Source organism: Anolis sagrei, chromosome 2, assembly GCF_037176765.1.
Source record: "Anolis sagrei isolate rAnoSag1 chromosome 2, rAnoSag1.mat, whole genome shotgun sequence".
Classification (NCBI taxonomy): Eukaryota; Metazoa; Chordata; class Lepidosauria; order Squamata; family Dactyloidae; genus Anolis; species Anolis sagrei.
Window position 1 is genome coordinate 34,206,684 of NC_090022.1, and position 21,341 is coordinate 34,228,024.

At 38.7% G+C, this 21,341-nt stretch overlaps 1 protein-coding gene across 7 annotated transcripts in view; it reads right to left on the reverse strand.

Annotated features, from left to right (window-relative positions):
* The window catches only part of ADAMTS9 (ADAM metallopeptidase with thrombospondin type 1 motif 9), a 170,831-nt gene that overhangs the window by 125,738 nt on the left and 23,752 nt on the right, over positions 1-21,341 (reverse strand). For all 7 annotated transcript variants that reach the window (XR_010909137.1, XR_009630845.2, XM_067463451.1 and 4 more), the window contains 7 exons: positions 14,260-14,549; positions 12,121-12,204; positions 11,130-11,254; positions 8,955-8,995; positions 8,729-8,834; positions 2,962-3,108; positions 1,404-1,545 (listed from right to left, as the gene is read on the reverse strand). Coding sequence is in view for 5 of the 7 variants with exons in the window: in XM_067463451.1 (XP_067319552.1) it covers positions 1,404-1,545; positions 2,962-3,108; positions 8,729-8,834; positions 8,955-8,995; positions 11,130-11,254; positions 12,121-12,204; positions 14,260-14,549 (935 nt within the window). In the remaining 2 variants the exon portion in view is untranslated. The remainder of the gene's footprint in view (positions 1-1,403; positions 1,546-2,961; positions 3,109-8,728; positions 8,835-8,954; positions 8,996-11,129; positions 11,255-12,120; positions 12,205-14,259; positions 14,550-21,341) is intronic.

Below are 21,341 nucleotides of genomic sequence, written 5' to 3' on the forward strand. Positions count from 1 at the left end.
TGGCATCATGGGAACCTTGCCTTTTCCATTCAATCTGCCTCTAATATGTTTTTATAGTATATACAATAAAAGCTAAAGCAAAATGAAAACATCTTTTAAAATCTGCAGATTGCTAAATAAGGGTGTAACCTGTCAGAACTCCAACAAAGATGGGCTTTCTTGAAAGTTTGGGATGTCATATGAATACAAAGCCTTAAGTCATTAAGCTTCTGAATCCTCAGAATAGTATCTCCCCCCCGCATCCCCCCCCCCATCCGAAAAACAGACACTGGAATATGTGTGTGTGTCACTTCCAATAGCAGTTTAGCACCTGGCATGGTGATAAAAACAATATGCAATTAAAGTTAATTACATCGAATAGGCATGTTGTCTTTGGCTCCTTTTGTTTACCATCAGTTTCGAACGGTCACCTTGATGCTGAACATTTTGTAAACAACAGCCTGGTCATTACCTTGGCATTAGCAATTTCATGGCTGCTGTTTTAAATTATTTTCAGGTGAATGTAGCAATTTTAGTCTATCCTGAAACCTGATGATGTAGTTTAGAAATTTTAAAAGTAAATTAAGAATATCAAAAACATGCAAAACAACTGTAATAATAAATAGTTGGGACTTGTATGAAACCCTTTTTCTTTGTTATCTCTTAAGTTATTGTTTCTCATTCCAGTGATGTTAATAAGGGACAATCCTACTCAGCCACGAATGATAGCCTATAATATGAATACGTGATTTTAATTTTACAATTCCAGAAAAATTCAGCTGGAAAGGACCACAATGACCAATTTGTCTACCACCCATCCTGTTTTATATCCATCTATTACATTTTATCCCTAGTTTATAGTAAAACCTAGACATCTGATTGCTAATTAGTTTCCTTCTCTCTCTCTCTCTCTCTCTCTCTCTCTCTCTCTCTCTCTATATATATATATATATCCAGATTTATCTCCTGTGGTTTGCTGTGGAGCTCTCCCATGTCACTACTACTGAGAGTTTATGTGAATGCTCCCAGCTCATGGATGTGTCTTTTTAGTAGGAACAACTGATCAAATACATTTTTCTAATAGCATCAACACACTCCAAGGAGGCATGGCACTGATTGGGTGAAAAGTCTACAGGATGACCTACTCCCACTTATTGTGGCATCAATGCATGTACCATAGCCATAAGAGATAGCACTATGTGAAAGTGGCTTTCATACTCTTGAGGATGCGGCATATGCAAGAAGGCAGAAATATGAGGTAATCTGTTATTGGGAACTGAAAACTCCAAATCTAGTCAAACAGGCTGTCATATTGTTCAGAAGACAGTATTATTTCCAGTGTATTCTCCTTGGTTTGGTTTGTCATAATTAAAGCAAGAATAAAGGGATGAAAGGAAGGCAATGATAGAAGAAAAGCATCTTACCATATAAGGGCAAACCTTAGCTCCGGGGCCAAATATTAACTCACACTGCTTATTGACATCATATATGTGTCCTGGAAGCTGTTGGGGTAAAGGATACCTCCTGGGTGAAGGTTCGTCAAGCAAACACTCCCCATAACCAGTACTGGAATAAAAAAATTGTTACATTTATCTTCATGGCTGTATGGGAAAAGTTATGATCATTTTAAGGTATTCAACAGAGGATTACTACCCAACATTAAATCTATTTTGAAGCTACCAATGTGAGAGAAAAAAAAACCAGATTCACTGTGATGTTAGACTACATGATAATTGCAACCATGCTATAAAACTGCTGGACTGCATAACAGCAGATAGTTTATGTTTTATTGTATCAGTGAAAACTTGCATAATTCTTTTCACCAGACACATACCTCTACCAGCTTTCTGAGCAGGCAAATTTTGTTTGAGACTGCCAGCTTGATTTTAGTTTTTGCTACGTATAGCGTATAGAAAACCAAGAAAGAAGTGAATCCACATCACTTGCCCACGTTTTCACATGTGGAGTGGTATTATTGAGTGGTATTGAGTGCTCGGATGAAGTAGACATCAAGATACACTATTTCTTACCTATCTGATCTTATTCATATTCATATTTAGGAAGACTATTAATCACACAAAAAGCTAAAAGCAACAATCCTGAGAATCAACTACCAAAAAGGGGTTTGCCAAAATTTGCCAACATAGAGAATTTATTTTAAAAAGCAAATAAGGTCAATCATCCCCTACAACTATCCAGTGATGACTAAACTTACAATGATAACTAGCAGTAGTGAGGGGAAGGAGCAAACTTTGGGAGAACAGTGTGTAGAACTGGCTGATAGCTTAAACAAAAGTTCTGATCAAAATGATAGGATGCACTCCAATATTTTGTGGCAGATCCCACTTATTTTCAAGAAAACATTTTCAAGCACGTTTTCTCTTTATATAATATATTTAATGTCATTTTGACCCATTTTTTATTCATCTTCTACTTCGTGCAGTGAAGGAAAACAATGTAATTAGTATGAATGAACCATGACAAGTCTTTCAAGCACATGTAGCATATGAAAGTGAATAGACGGAATGGGAAAATGTGTACATATAACATATGTATTGACTTAATCATATTCATTTCACATTTCACATTTGCAAGTATCAATTCAGAACCTGAAAAGAACGGATCATGATATCTGAAAAATAAATAATACTTGATATTTATATTTCTTGAGAAAATTAGGAAAGTAAAGTTTTTTTTAAGACTTACAAGTACAATAAAGCAGTAGTCAACTACCTTAAGTACAGGCTGCTTGTTCTACAACTGTAACTAATTGCTGCAAGTAGTTACGTATAATTGTTCAATGCTGCCTCATTGTTTCTCAATATAAATGCTGTAATAAATTAATACTTTTTTAAAAAGTAATTTTCCAATTTTTGAATATCATCCTCATCCATACATTTGCATGCAGCTTTCCCACACTTTTCTGCCCAATACAGTACCCAACAGACAGATAAACAAATATGAAATTAATTAAGACCTTACTCTAGAAACTCTGTGATGTATTTCCGGCTACATTTTGACCACATCCAGGGGTTGGTGTTGTAGTTCAGGGTGGGAGCCATAACATGTTGCTGGTTTTTACCTCCATCTTCTTTGCACTTATTGTTGTCATCATGCGGCATATTAAATCTAAACAAACAGCATATTGACCACTGTGTTAACTTGAATTTTAGAAAGAAGGCAATTAAAGGTACAACCCTGCCAAAGTCAAAATATCATGGATTTCAGTTGAAAAGATTTAAGCATATAGTTTGCTAAAATCAATGAGTCTTAAAAGCACTTATGGAATTAGTTAGCTGAAGTGATGTGTTTATTATTCGAAAGGGAAGTGAGCAGTAAACAAATACAACTCAATAGCCCATTTGTGCTTTCATATTCTGTGAAGATTTAAAACAATTCACAGATTCAACTATTTGTTTGGATTCAAGGATTTACATTTGGGAGCAAAGATATTTTACATTTTTTTTAAAAAAAAGGTTTGCTCTCAAGAAAGGTAAAGATACATTTCTAGGTTTTAGAAGTCAAGAGGATGGAAAGGATTTTTCAAATGAAGACTTTCTACTGACTCACAGATAGCAAACAATACAGCATGCTGCCAGCAACAAGTTTTATAGAATCTAGCCAGGTCCTGTTTAAAATGTTTAAAACATTGGACCTCTAATTCATGCCCATGTATACCATTTTAATATGTAGCACTATAAAGAATAGATCAGATTACCTCTCTTTGAAAAATCACTAAGAATAGCTCTTTTATATAGCATACAGACAACTCCTAACAGCAGTCTTTGGGCCCATCTACACCAACACATAATGCAGTGTAATGATGCATTAATCTGGGGCATCCAAACGACTCCCTAGTCCCGTGATGGTGAACCTATGACATGCGTGTCAGCACTGACATGCATGGCTATTTTTGATGACACGCAGACACATGCGGCCACATACAGAGAAATACACCTTATAAGAGCCAATCTAATTCCATCTTTAAATTTGCAATATGCAATATAGTCCTGGATGAACCTGTGATTGCAGATTTATCCCATGTTAAAAAAAACCCTGCACATTTTTTTTAAATTGTCATGGTTTAATGCTATGAAATCATGCATGTTATATTTTTTTTTAATTTGGCATGCGCTTGCGCACACACACACTCACACATATACACAGACCAGAACCCCCGGTGGTGCAATGTGTTAAACCCTTTGTTAGTGCCAGCTTCTACCAACCTAGCAGTTTGGAAACATGCAAATGTGAGATCAATAGGTACCGCTTCAGCGAGAAGGTAATGACACTCCATGCAGTCATGCCAGCCACGACCTTGGAGGCATCTACGGACAATGCTGGCTCTTCAGGTTAGAAATGGAAATGAGTACTATCCCCCAGAGTCGGACATGACTAGACTTAATGTCAAGGGGAAACCTTTACCTTTACCTATATATGGACCAGTACAATACTACCTAACATCTACAGTAATTGTATTTGACTATGCCCTTCCTCCTTCCACCCTTCCCATTGTGGTGATTTCCTGTCCTTTGGATTGGAGACATTCATATATAGTTACGTTCTTCCTTTCTGTTACATTGTTTTTCTATTCTTTCTTCTGGCCTAATAGTTATTAAAAAACACCACCACATTTTTAATAACATGCTGGTTCATGTCATATGTTGGTCAGTGTGTAAGAGGTACCTGCACTTGCTGTCAATTCACTGATGGTCGTGAATCACTATTCCTTGATTTCCCTTTTATTCACTCACTCAGTAACCTTAGAGAATAAAGCTTTTCCCTTATGGCTGAGGTGGACAACTGTCTGTGGGTTGCATGCTCCCTCTCAGCAAAGCCTAAATAACCCTGTTTTCTTCTGCAGTTCTTTCCAAACTGTCAACAGTAAGTACCATTGCATCATTTCCTGACACCATTTTGACAGGTCCTTCAGGGCAAAATGAAGGTTTCTGAGGTGCTATGAAACTGTAGAGTATTTGTGTGGGTGGGCATATGTTTGCATTTTTCTATATATTTGGAGGGCTTTTTGTATTGCTTGGGGATAAAAGGTGGTTGAAAATGCCAAACATAATAATGTTGGGAGGAAACTTTAAGGACTGGTGAAGGTTTGAGAGGCCAAAAAATAGTATCTGAGGGCATACTTTGTCCACATGTGCCCTACAGTATCAGGGTGCAAGGAAATAGTCCCCTTTTTAATCTTGAAGTGCTTTCAAATGCGGATCCCTTCTTTGATGTATGACCCTCAGGGTCCCCCAATTCCTGTTGGGGACAACTAAATGCCTATTTGTCATGACTGTAAATCCACTTGCATTGAAACAAAATTGAGTATAAGTTTCTCGTAGCAAAGTTTTCTAATGAAGCAGAACTCTCAGCTTAAGTCATCCGTGTACATTATATTCCTGCTATCATCTATTATACAGAGTTAGTCTCCAGGGACAATTATACTCCAGGGATGAATTTGGCTCCCCTTCTTAATGTGGTGCAATTACTACATGCCATCAAGCATCAATATCAGTATCTTTTTTTAAATAAAAAAACCACCTATGGGGTTTGCAGCACATGATATATAAAAGAATGTTGCAAATATGCCACAGAGACCGAACAGCTTAAGCTGCTGTGCTACTTGAAGTGGAAGAGAGGAAATGACCTGATGTGATCCTAAATTTGAAGGCTGTTGAGTTTACATTTCCATTAAGCTTGACTCCAATGAACAAATTCTGCACTCTGCTAAAAGAGCAAAAAAAAAAAAAAAAAAAAAGCTTCCTGTTTAGGGTGGTTTCTAACCCCAGTCACTACCAATGAAATGAACAAAATCTGCAAACTGTATGTAGGACCTGATCCCTACAAACTACCAACAGAAATCCAAATGAAAACACGGAAAATCAGCAATTTTAGGAGGGGAAACACATGCAAAATGGGTCACTGCAAAAGAACTTGTTACATTGTTTAGAACATTATAGCTCAGCAATTTTGCAAGAACTCAACTTTTCTCATCCCTGTTCTCTTCATATAGTATTTGTTTTATATATTATATTTTTTGTAGTTTACCCATGCAGTTGTATAAATGGCTTGTGGCTATTACTGAAGATATTGAAATAGTTCAAGATTTTCCATACCTTCACCCAGTCATTAATTAGAATGGACATTGGAGTCAAGAAATCAGAAGAAGACAAGAACTTGGTAGGATCCTGAAGTATGGCAAAGATTGTCCAAACTATGTATAGTTTTGGTTAGTAATGGGGAAAAGAAATCAATTCATTTAGAATATAGTGCTTTTCAAGAGCTCTGTGGAGTTTAAGATCGCCTGGGGAGGCCCTGCTCTCACTTGCGCCGCCTTCACAGGAACAATTGGCAGGGACGAGAGACAGGACCCTCTCAGTGGTGGCCCCTCAGCTGTGGAATTCTCCCTCAGGGATATTAGATCAGACCCCTCCCTCCTGACCTTCTGTAAGAGAGTGAAAACATGTGACCAAGCCTTTGGAGAACTTGTGCAATAGATAGATATGGAATGATGTGCAATGACTATTGGAATGGCCTAGATTACACTTGAGGATTATGTGATTAATTGTGGAGATATTGTCTTAAATGTTTTTAATTGTTTTAATGTATTTTTTAAAATTCTATTTAAATCTTTATTTTAATTGTATATCGTTTTACGGCATCAAATAGTTGCCTATGTGTAAACCACCTTGAGTTCCCTTCGGGGTGGAAAAAGGAGAAATAGAAATGTTGTAAATAAATAAATAAATAAATAAATAAATAAATAGAGGGAGCTGCTAAAAACAAATAAATGGGTCTGAACTCTCCCTGGGAGCCAAGATGACTGAACAGAGAGTGTCGTAGTTTGGACGTATCATGAGACATTATGACTCACCAACAGAGATAGCGATGCTTGGTAAAGTAGAAGACAGAAGACAGCTTTCTAGATAGATAAACTCTGCCAGAAATGCACCATAAATTTGCACTGCAGACATAGCTAGGCATTAATAGCTCCTGCTGCATGATTCCATACTATTCAAAGTGCTTCTTGTATAAGAGACTGCATTCAACAAGTTTGCATTTTACTTCCAAACAATTTATCTACTGTCTTTGCATCACTGGCAACATTTGAGATAAAGAATAGATGATGACAGCTGAGACTACAGATGATTTTGAAAACACAGAATGAACTTCAGTGAGCTCCAGATGATGATTTAGCTACTACAAATGAAACTTAAATCATGCAAAGTTTTGAGAGCCATCTAAAATCATTGCTATTAAAATATTTCAGAGATTCGTGTTTTTATGTTTTCAAAATCAAATAATTACGATGCACTCCCTAAATTTTATGCAACAATTCAAAGTAAAGCTAAGTGCGCAAATGAGAATTTAATTTTTATGATTATTGCTCAAGCACTTAAGGTTAGAAAACATGTGTAGGCCTTGAGGGTATGACACAAATCTCCAATGAAGTTTCATATTCAATTAAATAAAGTGCAGTGGAAGTTTGCCTAGAAGATGGAATGCCCAACATCTTAAGTCTCTAAATGTGACACTCCTACTTCAGGGCATAGATATATAATCTTCAATGAGTTAAAATGTTAAACACCTCACAAAAACAAATCAACAAGTGACTACCTGCTATTATCCTTTCTTTTTCATGGTTGTTTGTTTTATCATTACTAGTTGTTTGTTTTATTATCATATATATTCAGAACTGAAAAGAATTTCAGAGAACAATGTAATATATATATATATATATATATATATATATATATATATAAATAAAAATGGCCCATCTTGTGGCTGGACACTATGAATGGGATCCACTGGGGTTGTTCCTCTGATGGAACTGTATTTATCCCCAAGATACCACTCCTGAGCATTCTCAAAACCAAACAAGAGGGAAGGGGAAATCTCCTGAGCACATTTGCAACAGCATGGAGTGTTGTGAAGGGGAAAAGGAAGTCCTATTGTGCAATAGTTGAATATTAAAATGACATTGGGTTTATATCTATAGGTCATCAACTTGTCATGTAGTCAGATACATTGCCAATAAAATACACTGAAAATATGAAGCTTAATTACCTGCTTTTGAAGCAAAAAGTACTTCACAGTAATATAATAATTTCAAATTCAGAAAACATATGTGGTTTGGATCCTACATTCTTCCTACAACCCTGTGGAAAACGCATTCTTGCCAACTCCATCCCAATGTTCATTCTCTTATATTAGATCCCACTCCATTCCCAAAGGACTTCCTGCAATGCCCTGGGGTGGGACAGGAAAGGAAAGAGCAGGAAAGCGTTGCTGTGCAGACATTGAATTCTCTCCTGTTTATAGGAGGAAAGACAGGATTCAAGTCCACAGTGCTACTCCAGTCAGGCCCGTAGCCAGGATTTTGATTCGGGGGGTGGTGGGGGTGTGTGTGAGTTTGGTTCTGGGGGGGGGGGGGGGGCTCAGGATCTACCCTAGCAAACCTTTTGTATCATTATCCCAATACCTCCATGCATATGGGATATACTGAGCATGGTGATCAGATCATGGTAATGTACCAGTAAGGCCTTCTTGCGGACCACTCTGAGAATTTCAGAGGGGGAGCTGAAGTCCCTCAAGCCCCCCCCCCCCCAGCTACAGGCCTGACTCCAGTGTACCAATTTCCTGCCCCACAATAAGTTTTTTATCATGCAATTTATACGGCATGCACATTACAGGCTTGTTATATAGTCCAATGTTGCTGTAAATTTATTGGTAATGTTACAGAACATACACATGGCCAAGTTCATGTGCAATCGTAAAAGCAGTACTTAGTCCACTGTCTTCACTAATTGAACAGCTCCGGTATGGATCACAGACTGTGCCCAACTCAGCCAGACCTGGGAAACCAAAAGCAGAACAAAATAAAGTTTGTAGTCTAAATTAAGACACAGAACATTCTGTCAAGAACATGTTAATATAGTTACCTTAAAGAGTAAGCAAAAGGAGATTAAGCTTACCTAAAGTATCACATTTGTCGTGAGCTCTGCAAATATCCTGTCTGAAAGCAAACAGACGATGCTTTTAATTTCCATCAATTAGAATAAACAATCAATATGCACAATTTAACCAATATCCAAAACATACTGGGTTTATTGCCAGACACTTATTTTTCAGTTTCTGTCTATATATAACCTGTTGAGTCCCAAATGTTCAAGACGCCTAACAGTGTAACATCTAATTTGCATTTTTCAAAAGACAGTTGAAATTTTGTTTCCAGCATCAGAAGAACCAACATAAAACTTGGAAGACCTCTGATTTGCTTTCAACCACTGATGATCTGAAATTTATCACGGTAATGAAGGAACAACTAAAAGGTTGTTTTTAGGGGTGTGCAATTAAAAAAAAACAAACGATGCAATTTTTGGTGTCCGGTTTTCAGTTGCCTCCTATTTTGTTTTTAGGGAACTTTCTAAATTCAGGAGGGGTTTCTGTTTTCATGCTGAAGAGATTTGGTCCATTGCTACACACTTTAGAGGCTCATTTCTCCTTCATTTTTAGGCTTATCAACATGAAACTTGCCTCACTTGTTGGCTTACTTCTGCAAGCCTGCCAACTTTCAGAATGTTTCACCAATCTGCTAATATTTTGGAAAACGTTTTTACCATACCATTTTAAAAAAAAACCACAAAAGGGGGTTCTGGGAATTGAAGTCCAAAGTGCACACCCCACAAGAGGGAAGGAGAATGAACACAATCATCAAGGTCTCTAATTAGTTGAGAAAGAAAATGAGAAACATACAGAGAGAAAAACCTGAACTCTCATCATGACTAGGAAGGTAGCACAAGACTTCATCAATGATTGTGTAGCACAAAGTGCTGCTGAAAAAGCAGGTTCCCGTTTGCCTCAAGCAGGTGCGGGGGGGGGGGGGGGCACTTTGGGACAGAATGGAGGAGGCGATTGGGGTATAAAGTAAAGGAGAAGCAGCAGCTTTCCTGATTAGTAAGGCTGCTCTGCCTACACACCATCGCGTCCACCTCAGGTATAGTCAGTGCCACTCACTCAGCCTTATTGGTCTCTATTAGCCCCTATTAGTTGAAAAGATCTGGCTGCTGTGATCTATTCCAGCTAAGACTTTGGCTACTCCCCACCTGGTTCATTTTCATGGATTCTGCAGCCAAATTCTCTTAACCATACGGAGCACATTTTCAAAAACAGAAATGTGCATAGCCCTAGTTATTTCTACATTTTCGTGATAAATTTCAGATGATCAGCAATGGAACTATCTAATATCTACCTTATCCTCTCCCTTTTCAGTGAGATCTGGAATCAAATCCGTTATGTTTTTCCCCTAGCATGGCACTCCTAGCCAACAAACTAATGATTAGACATAATGGGACCTCTAATTCAGAAAGATGGGAAGAACCACATATGCACTAATCCTTAGGGTAGTTAACAAGGTTTCCAGTCCCCAGGGGATCTACCCAGACTTGGAGTCATTCATCTGACAGTATCTTTTATTTCACAGGCATCTTATAATATTGCCAACACAATACAATTCAGATGCTGCTTTTGTTTACAATTAAAAACATAGCATTGTTATCTTAAGTCATCAGTGTATGCTATGATACTGGATAGGTTTAGAACTTTCTACAGGGATAACCAGTTATAGTATTTTTTTCCATTTTACAACCATAATCTAGAAGTATCAACTGAAAGCACTACAACTTGTACATGTGGTTTCCTTCCACCCACAAACCAACACTTGCACTTCAGCAGCACTTACCCACCTACCCTACTGATAAACCCCCTTTTAAAAATTCACACATCTAAAATGAATTTTGCAATTGACCGGGAATTGGAGCAAAAATGGAAAAGAATGTGTACATGTTAGTCACAACTGAAATGGAAATGATTGTGTATTCTTGAAGCCACTTCCTCCCCTGACTTTAAACTCTTTGCAACAGACCTTTCAGTTTTGAAAACACGGTTGTCAGAGTTGTTTTCTAAGAAATTTAAATACTGTGGATCACAAATGGGAGCTGAAACATTGGTTCACATCCATTCACCATAACCCAAATGCTAATTTTTATGCCATAACACTTCGATTGTATGTTCTACACAACACATTATACAATTCAGCAATCATACTGCTATTTCATTCGCACCAAGACAACCATCTGCCCAGAACATACCTTGTCACTAATACAGCCGTGTCATGTTTCTCTGGATTGTCTTCATTTGGATGGTTTTGGGTTTGCTGCCATTGGCAAAAGTTTTTTAGTGTCGTCTGAGCATTGTAAGATATGGAAGGACCATCCTAGGTTCAAACAGACAAAAAGTATTACAACTTCTTATAAACTACCATTCTCCACTTATCCCTTTTCTGCCTTTGAAAGGTTTCTTCAATTTTGTTTTACCCTTGCCTTTCTCTAAGGTGAGAGAGTGTGACTTGCCCAGGATCACCCAATGGGTTTTCATAGCTAAGCGAGGATTCAAACTCTGATCTCTTGGAGTCTTAATCTGACATTCAAAGCACTATACCATTCTAGATCATTAAGGAATATCTACTCAGAAGTAAGATCCATTACAAGTACTATTATAATGGGGCCTTGGCATCCATTGGGATTTGGTTCCAGGGTGCAAACACCAGCAGATCTCAAGTCTCATTATAGTCAATGGCATAAAATTGTGATCCTTATATAAAGTGAAAAAAAAATCAAAGTTTGCTTTGGCAAATTAGGAATATTATCAAGCCATGAACAGTTGAACTCGTGGATACAGAATCCTTGTATTCAGAAGGCTGACTGTACATTTTTGCATGTCACTTTTTGGGCTGACAACAGATACCAATAAGACCAAAATAAAAGCATACGAAACAAATCTGCAATTAAAACAGTACAACATAAAAAACGGCAGACATAAGACAGCAAATTAAGATAAATAGATTAGCAAATAATTTCCTAACTACCACCAATATCAGAGGCAATCAAAACACTAGCTGCCTGCCTTATCCAGCCAGGTCTTGGTGATCCTTTGGGCAGAGCACACTGTGTTTTTCCAGTTGCAAAGGGATGTACTTGAAAGAATAATTAACGATAAGAAGTCACTAGAGATATGTCAAGGAGATAAAATGTGTGAAGGGTGTGGATGAGGAAAGTAAGACACAATCTGAAAAGTAATTACCTGTTCATTAGGAATGACAGCTAACTTCACAACAACAATATTAATTAAATTGCCAATGCTTGGATCTTTATATATAGATGCTACCTGGAAATAAAAACTTTAAGTTAGTGTTTATAATCATACAAGCTAGCAAGGAAGTAACAATGCCCCTACCCCCACCCCATAAAACACTGAAGATGTTCACTCCTAGACCCTGATTTAATTCTGGACATAAGAACTTTGTAGGCCCAATAGCAAAGGATGGGTTCTGCTCAGCCAGAAATAAAACAAGACATCTTTGCTGGATTTGAAAGCAATTGTCAGTTTTGCTGGTTCCTGCTAAAGAAATGTAGCCGAGGGCCCTTCTACACATGGCTAAAACCCCGAAAGTGACTTAAACGTGAGGTGAGTGGGTGGGTAAATGATCTTTAGACAAAGTGCGAGTGGAATTGGGTTAATAGCTGAAAAGCATGAGTTAAAAAGGTACACTTAAAACACAATTCCACCTGAAAAATGTGAACTTTTGCATGACTGTATATCCCTGTAGTCATGCAAAACACATGCTTCAATTTCCTTCCCTCTGTGTGGACTGCTCCAGCATACTTGTGCTTTTTAAAAGCCCCAAACAGCTGTTCAGCTGATCAGGCTGTCAAAACATGGAGCCATGGACACACAGGTAGCTCAAGGGAAGCAGAATGGAAAACAATTAGAACTCTCTGAAACTCTTTCTTTAAAACTTTATAATATTAAACAGAGCTTGAATTAACAATTGGGTGAAGAGAGATCTGACAGAAGGTTTTTTAAAAATTCACTCCATTACACACTGGACTCATATGCACACATGTGAATCTGCTTGTGTTTTCATTAAGATATTTGCATGTGCACATATGAGGTCCAGCGAAATAACAGATTGATATTTTTTTTAAAAAAAATAATCTTCTGCTGGATGTCCCCCATCTACCTTTCATCTTGATCTGCAACAAAGGATGGTGAGGGACCATTTCCCAGGACTGAAAGGTCCTGGGATTTTTTTGCCTCCTTTATAAAACACAGATTTTATAACTGGAAGTGCCCTGAGCATGGAGCCAGATTCAATCATTGCTTGCCCTACATAACTGCTAATAGAAAGCATCTCATAGAATCACAAAATCAAAAAGCTGGAAGAAACCGTAAGGGCCATCTAGTCCAGCCCTCTGCCATAGGAGCAAATACATTGGCCTGTAATTGGCCTGGATCCAAGGCCATCCAGCCTTTGTTTAAATCCCAGAGAAGGAGACTTCACCACAATTCTAGGAAGCATTTTCCACCTTTGATCAGTTCTTACCATCAGAAAGTTCTTCCCAATATTCAGACAGAGTCTTTTGAATCCATTGCTACTTTTCCTAGTCTACAGAGCACCAGAAAGCAAGCTTGCTCCCACCTCATTTTCAATTAAATATGGCTGTCATGTCTTCTCTTCTTTAAGTAAAATATACCCAGCTTGTTTCAGCATTTACCAATAATGGAAATCTACATGGTTTGGTGCAGCTGGGCAGCTGCCCTAGATGTCCCCTCTGTCGTGGTGGCTCCTGGCTGTGACAAGCTGCCGGCCTTATCCCCTGTACTTACTTTCACATCAGGCAAAGTGACAACGCACTGACGCCCCCTCCACTCCTGCCTCCCATCCCAGCATCTGCTGGGGTGGGAAGCTGGAAGCTTTGAAATATACAGGAAATACTAGTTTTGATGTAACCTGCTGGAATATCTGATGCATTGATTACACCACCGCTTCTCAAACTGTGAGTCCTGAACATAAATGGGGTCCCCTTAACTCAATATTGGTGTCCCAAAAATCGGCAAAAGTTTTCTGAGCCTCACTCATGTCTGTTTTAGACATTTACACAAATTTGTTGTGTAGTATTTACGATAGACTCTATAGAAGATGCTCCAGCTGTACTTAATAAAAAGGAAAAACAGCCTGTTCAGCAAGTCTCGAAATGATGATTTGTTATCAGTAAATTTCTGGTTTTTATACTACTATATACCCAGGGTCATGTAAACATTTCTCTGACCAAAAGGGGTCACGAATGAAAAAGCTGAAGAAGCTGGGGATTAGATTCTAATAACAGCTATGTAAAATCTACCCCAATGTAATACATCATCCTTGATTTTTGTACTTACTATGGACATTAATGTCAAAATGTAGTGCTCGAGGTTGGCTCCATGGTAAGCAACCATTCGGCTATCTGCCACTACCATTACTTCCACATATCGAGGATAGGAGAGAAAGCGTTTGGTTCTTCGGCGTGTGTTCTTTCCTCTGATACTGCTTGTCTTGTTTTTATTGGTTGCAGGAAACTGTTCTGAGACTAAGCTGTGTTTCAATGACTGTATATCAGACAACATGGTATTAGGAGGCCACTGTCCTGTTTTGCTTCTCCTCTTAAACTTCCTGTGATTTTTTGCATGTCCTGTAGGTTTTTTTTAAAAAAGAAAGAGTCAATCACCATTCCTTTAAGACAGAGCTCCCAACCCAAACTTGATTAGTATCAATAATTGTATTGCCATTTGATATCAAAAGTGGGACTTTTAATGCCTGTCAGTTTGGCAAATGAGGTTGTTGGGCTGCAGTTCGCATTCTGCTTCACCGCTGACTACTCTAGCTAAGGTTGCATCCACACTGCAGAATTATAGCAGTTTGACACCATGTGAACTATAATAGCTCAGTGCTATAGAATTCTGGGATGTGTAGTTTTGTGAGATATTTACCATTTCTGTCGGGTGTTTTGGTGGCACAACAAACTATAAACCCCAGTATTCTATGGAATGGACCCATCACAGTCACAGTGGTGTCAAGCTGATTTAATTCTGCAGTGTGTTGTGTCTATAGAGACACATCTATACTGCCATGGCTCAATGCTGTGGTTTCACAAGTTCTTTAGCCTTCTTTGTCAAATAGTGCTGGTGCATCACCAAGCTACAAATCACAGGATTCCACAGCATCCATAGGATGGAGCCATGTCAGTTAATGTGGTTTTGAACTGCTATCATTCTGCAGAGTGGCCCAAAAACATCTGGAGGACCATTTTTTGCTAGAATGAATTACACAGTGGAGAAATTTTATTTTCTTCTTTTATTTCCAATAGCTGTCTGCCAGTCTTCACACTGGCAATAGAGAAGCACAAGATTGTCATTCCTGGATGATTGAGAAGAATATTTTCCACAATTCCCTTAAATCTTGGAAACTATAAAGGCCAGAAATACCTTTTAAGTAAATTATTAAGTAAATGCTTCTAAGAATCTGGGACAGGCAGTGAATGCCCCAAACAGGCACAAGGTGGCAGGCCTGGAATCCCAAAAAAACCCTGGCTACCCAAGTCAGTATGGCAACTCAACACTATATATATATAATCCCTGTGTCCACAAGTATTGTTATGTTAAACTGAGAAAATGAAAGAAGGCAATCACTTCTTAGCCACACTAATCCCTTTCATTTCCACATTAACTTGTCCTTCAGAATAGAAGGCATTTTGCACTATTAAATGTGGCATGTGACAATGAAAGCAAATCCAGTGCAGTTTCAGGAAAGTTTGAGTATGTGGGGGGAGAGAGAACAGTTTCTACAGTGACTCCGAGTTGCCTTGATGAAGCCAAATACGATAACTAGGAAGTTAATTATTTCATGGCCCTTCATGGAGATTATCAAATGTTAACCAATATAGCCTTGGGCAGTTACATGTGTTATAGGCTGAAAATAAATGTTTGTTTGTAATTGGCCTGGATCCAAATGGTGTTCCCATCATTTGCATCTCTCCTTTGCCATGCATGAAATTTTACAGGAACCTCGAATGTGTCAACAGAATCACCTTTACTTCCTCTGACTGCATTTTATAGTATGGTCAGTTCTCCACATTTGCTGGGCTTAGGGACATGGAACTCCTGCGAAAGTGAAAACCCACAAATAAATAAATCGCTATTTTTTTTGCCTAAGAGAACACCTCTCTAAGGGCCCTTCAACGCTGCCCCAAAACTCCTGGGTTTCAGTCCCCAGTCTCCCTCCCACAAACCCAGGCTTTCTCTTGGGGGAGGTGCGGGTTAGTAAAGGTAGGTAAAGGTTGTCCCCTGACATTAAGTCCAGTTGTATCCGACTCTGGGAGTTGGTGCTCATCTCCATTTCTAAGCCAAAGAGCCGGCATTGTCTGTAGACACCTCCAAGGTCATGTGGCCGGCACAACTGCATGGAGCCATCCCCCAGCCCTCCATTTTTTTCCCAAACCCTACTGGAGGGGCCTGACAGCAGTGCAGGCCCTTCTTCACAGTACTTCTGATGTGAGAAAATGATCTCCGGAGTTGTCAAGAGAGAAATCCCTCCCTCCCCTCTACCTCCTGTGATGTGCTTTTCTCACGTCAGAAGTACTGTGAAGAGGGGCTTGCACTGCTGGCACACACACATCCCCCTCCCATCACAGTAAGGGTTTTTTTGGGGGGGGAAATGGGGGGCCGGAGGGGGGGAGTAGAGAGAACACCCCTCTAGGGATCTCTAGTTCTCCAGTGCAATTCTATGGTCATTTTCCAGTTGAAATCAACCTCCAGGAGCCTGAAGAACAGTGGGGGTTGACCCCCAAAACTGTGAAAGCAGTTCCAGGAGTCAAACCCCACAGGATCCACATCTGGAAAGATCTGGAACTTACCTTAAGGTCAGAATCTTTCCAGGTGTCAAATTAATGCACAGTAAACTGGGAAAACCCAGGTTTCTCTGCATTAATTGTTTTGTTTTTTTTTACCTGAGGTGTTGTTTGAACATCTTAGGTAAAAGCAAGACAGGTCCCACGTTTTGGGCCTCTCTGGAAGGGCCCTAAGAATTTCTACATCTTCCAGCATGACTCTATGGTTGATTTCTGCTGGAAAATGACCATTGAATGGCATAGAAGAACTAGAGATACCTAAAGGAGTGTTTTCTCTAGAAATCTCTGTCTTTCCAGCATGACTTGTGGGTGATCACATAACTTGTTGGTGATTCCTAGAGAGAATTTATTTATTTATTTATTTATTATATGTATACCACCTTTCTCAGCGTATCGGCGACTCAAAGCAGTTTACAACAAGTGAGTACACATAATAGCAAAATACAGATTAAGCATTAAAACAATATAAAACCACAACAGAAACAATAAAAATCAACATCATCATTATCATCCATGTCTCCTAGTTAAAAACATTGCCCAAATTCCATTGTCAAGAACATTCTGAATCAAATTGGTGAATAATAAAATTTGCAAATGTCACAACTGCAAATGTGGAGGGGCAACGGTAATACCATTTACTTTTGTATCTTTTAATGGTAAACCGCTGTTAACATATCCTATGATATTTATTCCTTTGATGCTTTGACAAAGCACTGGATAGTTTGATCAAGTAATCCAGCATAGTTGAAGGCTCAGATTTTATTAAACAATAAAATGCTGATTGAATGCATCTTTTTGAGATGGGAGAAACAGGAGTCAGGAAGTAGCACCTTTGAATTTGATGATGGGAAGCAGACGGTAGAATAGACAGGTTTTACATTTGAAGTATGGTTGAAAGGAACATAAAGCAAAGAAAACATTTAAAAGAGACAAGAAACTATTAGAGAAATATATTTAATCAGCTTTCTCCAGCCACCCGGCACACTCCAGCCTTCTACCATTCTTTCCTGTCTGACTTTCATGCCTTACCTTATTACTCACAAATGCTAATCTATAACATATTTTACTATAATTCCTCTATAAGTGTTTCCCAAACTTTGCTTTTGCAGATGTTTTGGGCTTCAGCTCCCAGAATTCCTGACTGTTGGCCAAACTGGTTGGGGTTTCTGGGAGTTTAAGCCTAAAACATTTGGAATATAGGAATATGGAATATGGGAACCATTCTTCAGAACTAGACAGTTGTACAAACATGAAAAACAGTCTAGCACCTCACTGTCATCATCCAAGTAGCCATGCATTTCTATAGTTTCCTATAGAAAAGTGACAGAAACTGAACTGACTGGAAGGCCTCTCCTCCTCATATACCCTAGGAATGAGACAAGCCTCCCAGGATGCATCTACACAATAGAATTAATTTGACGTCATTTTAACTGCCATTGTTCAATGCTATGAAATCATGTGGGTTGTAGTTTTACCAGATTTTTAGTCTTCTCTGCTGGTGAGGGCTAGTTTCTCACCAAATTGAAAGAGCAGGATTTCATAACATTGAACCTTGGCAGCGAAAGTGTTATCAAACTGCTTTAATTCTACAGTGCACATGTCGTCCCGTCCCCCCCAGGTTTTGGTTCAACCATGTCCAGTTGAAGCCCAGTAAATGCTCTTTTTAATAAATGGAAGTAAACAAGAATTTTGAAAATAAAAGGCCTCTCTTGGACCTAAAATGGCTCAAAGATGCTAAAAATGGGTAAAAAATGCTCCCCAAGCCTAGAGGGCATTTGATGCAATTCCTTTGGAATTGTGCAACCTTTAAGGTCACCTTAGGGTTAAATGCAGCTTCCTGGCTCCACACAGTTGCCTCTCCTTGCTCTCCCATATGTGAGATTCTACCAAGACTACAAAGATATTTTCTGAGAAATGCTGGAAACAGAAAATATAAATTAATATTACTGAGGGGGAAAAAACACCAGAATCCATCACTTAGGTTGAAATCAAAAGACAAACCCCTCAGTCAATGCTATTACAAAAGAAAAGAGAAAGGATAAGAGGAATTGACACTGCAGATTGAATTTCTTTAGGTTCTGTTATAGTAACTGCTTCAAACATTCAGAAATTGTAGTATATAATATAATATATTGTATGAAAATATATATTGTAAGCCGCTCTGAGTCCCCTTTGGGGTTAAAAGGGCAGCATAAAAATACCGTAAATAAACAAATAAATAAATAAATAAATAAATATTTAGAGCAGTATTTCTCAACCTTCCTAATGCCGTGACCCCTTAGTACAGTTCCTCATGTTGTGGTGACCCTCAACCATAAAATAATTTTCATTGCTATTTCTTAACTGTAATTTTGCTACTGTTATGAATCGTTATGTAAACATCTGATATGTAGGATGTATTTTCATTCACTAAACCCAATTTGTCACAGATACCCGATATGCCCAAATGTGAATACTGGTGGAGTTGGGGGGATTGAGTTTGTCATTTGGAAGTTGTAGTTTGCTGGTATTTATAGTTCCCTCATAATCAAAAAGCATTCTACACTCGACCAAGGAAGACCTTGAACCAAACTTGTCACACAGAACTCCCAAGACCAAGAGAAAACACTGGAAGGGTTTGGTGGGCATTGGCCTTGAGTTTTGGACTTGTAGTTCACCTCCATCCAGATATGATGGATCTGAACCAAACTTGTCACGAATACTCAATATGCCCAAATGTGAACACTGGTGGAGTTTGGGGAAAAATAGACCTTGACATTTGGGAATTGTAGTTGCTGGGATTTATAGTTCACCTACAATCAAAGAGCATTCTGAACCCCACCAAAGATAGAATTGGGCCAAACTTCCCACACAGAACCTCCATGGCCAAAAGAAATACTGTGTTTTCTAATGGTCTTTGGCAACCCCTCTGACACCCCTTCATGACCCTCACGGGGGTCCCAACCCCCAGATTGAGAAACACTGGCTTAGAGCTTAGCTCCCAGCTTAACTATGTAATTATAATGCCATAATGACTTTTTAGTACCATGGTTCCATTTTACAGAATCCTTGCAATTTAGCTAGGCCTATTTAGCATTCTCAACTCAAGATCTCTGGGTCTCACCAAAACGTAGACAATAGGATTTCATACAATGTAGGCATAGCTGTTAAAGTGGAACCATACTACTATCTAAAATTGTGTGGTAAGAGCAAACACCAAGTTCTACTTGTTACTGAAGGGAAATTTACACTGACCACTTAATGCATTTCAAAGGCAGCTTTTCATGGCATGCAGTGTTTAGATGCTGCATGCCATAAAAATGCACAACACCGTACACTAGAGGCTTTCAACCAACACAAGCAAAATTGGGGAATACTTCAAAATGGAGTCCATAATGTGCATCAACATGCCTAAGTGTAAACCACATCGCATGGTGAAATCAATAAAGGGATAGGTGCTGCTGCAATCTGCACTTGCATATTGCAACAGAGGGGAGGTGGGGGCTTTCAATTTCTCCATGACTGAGAAGCCAGGGATCCTGTGGTTACTGGATTTTATTCAAGACCAACTTCAGCAGTGCACCTTCCAAGCCTTAAACTAGGACTTCAAATGTAATTGCTCACACAGTGAAATCAATTCCTTCCTGCCAGTTTTACACTGACCTAATTGGTTAATGTAGATGTGTCCTGAGACTTCCATAGTTTATCTTCTGTGAAATGCTTTTGCTGGCAAAACAAACAAAAAACAAACTTGAAGTTCAAATGCTCACACTTCTGCTTTTAAATTAAATTCTTATAAAAGCAATTTTAATTTAAGATTATTATTATTGATTATTATTATTATTTATTATTTGTGGTATTTGTATACTGCACTTCTCAACCCCAAAGGGGACTTCAGGGCGGTTCACAGCCTTGGCAAAATCCAATGCCATTGATAAAATACAGTACAAAGCATCAAAATCGACCCTCACCTTATAAAACATTATCCTGTTTGTATCTGAGAAATATGTGTTTCATATGCCAAACAGAGGGGTCAAACTTGTATTTCCCAAACAGACATAAGGAGGCATAAGGAAAATATGACATAAATTCACCCCTTCCTCATATTCTGTTCCACAGTGTACTTGAATGGCAGAGTGGCACCATCCTGACTCTTTTCTTATGATGGGGGCTATCCTAAAACATCCATAGCAACAAAAGTACCTTTTCAACTCAGCTTATCTCTAAATGAACCCATTATAAATCGTTTCCATGATTTCAAAGGACCCTTTGATTAAAGCTAATGAAAGCTGCTAAACCTGGAGACACAGGGAATCAAAGCTCTATTGGCATTACCCTTTGGAAAAAAAAAAAGCAAGAAGGAATTCCAGGTACCCAGCATGAGCCGCAGTAATCCAAGCTTCCCATATTCTGCTAATGTGTTTCAACCTTGACTTTATGGGGCCACTGCTAGCAACCATTCCATTTCTGTGTCCAGTCAAGTGAGCAGTCAACAAAAGGAACCCAATTTGGCCTATGTTTCTGTAATGGGGACTCTGAAACTGAGACCATTCCAGAGAGGCAAGACTAGAAAAATATGCCAGCACTCCCTTTTTCTTT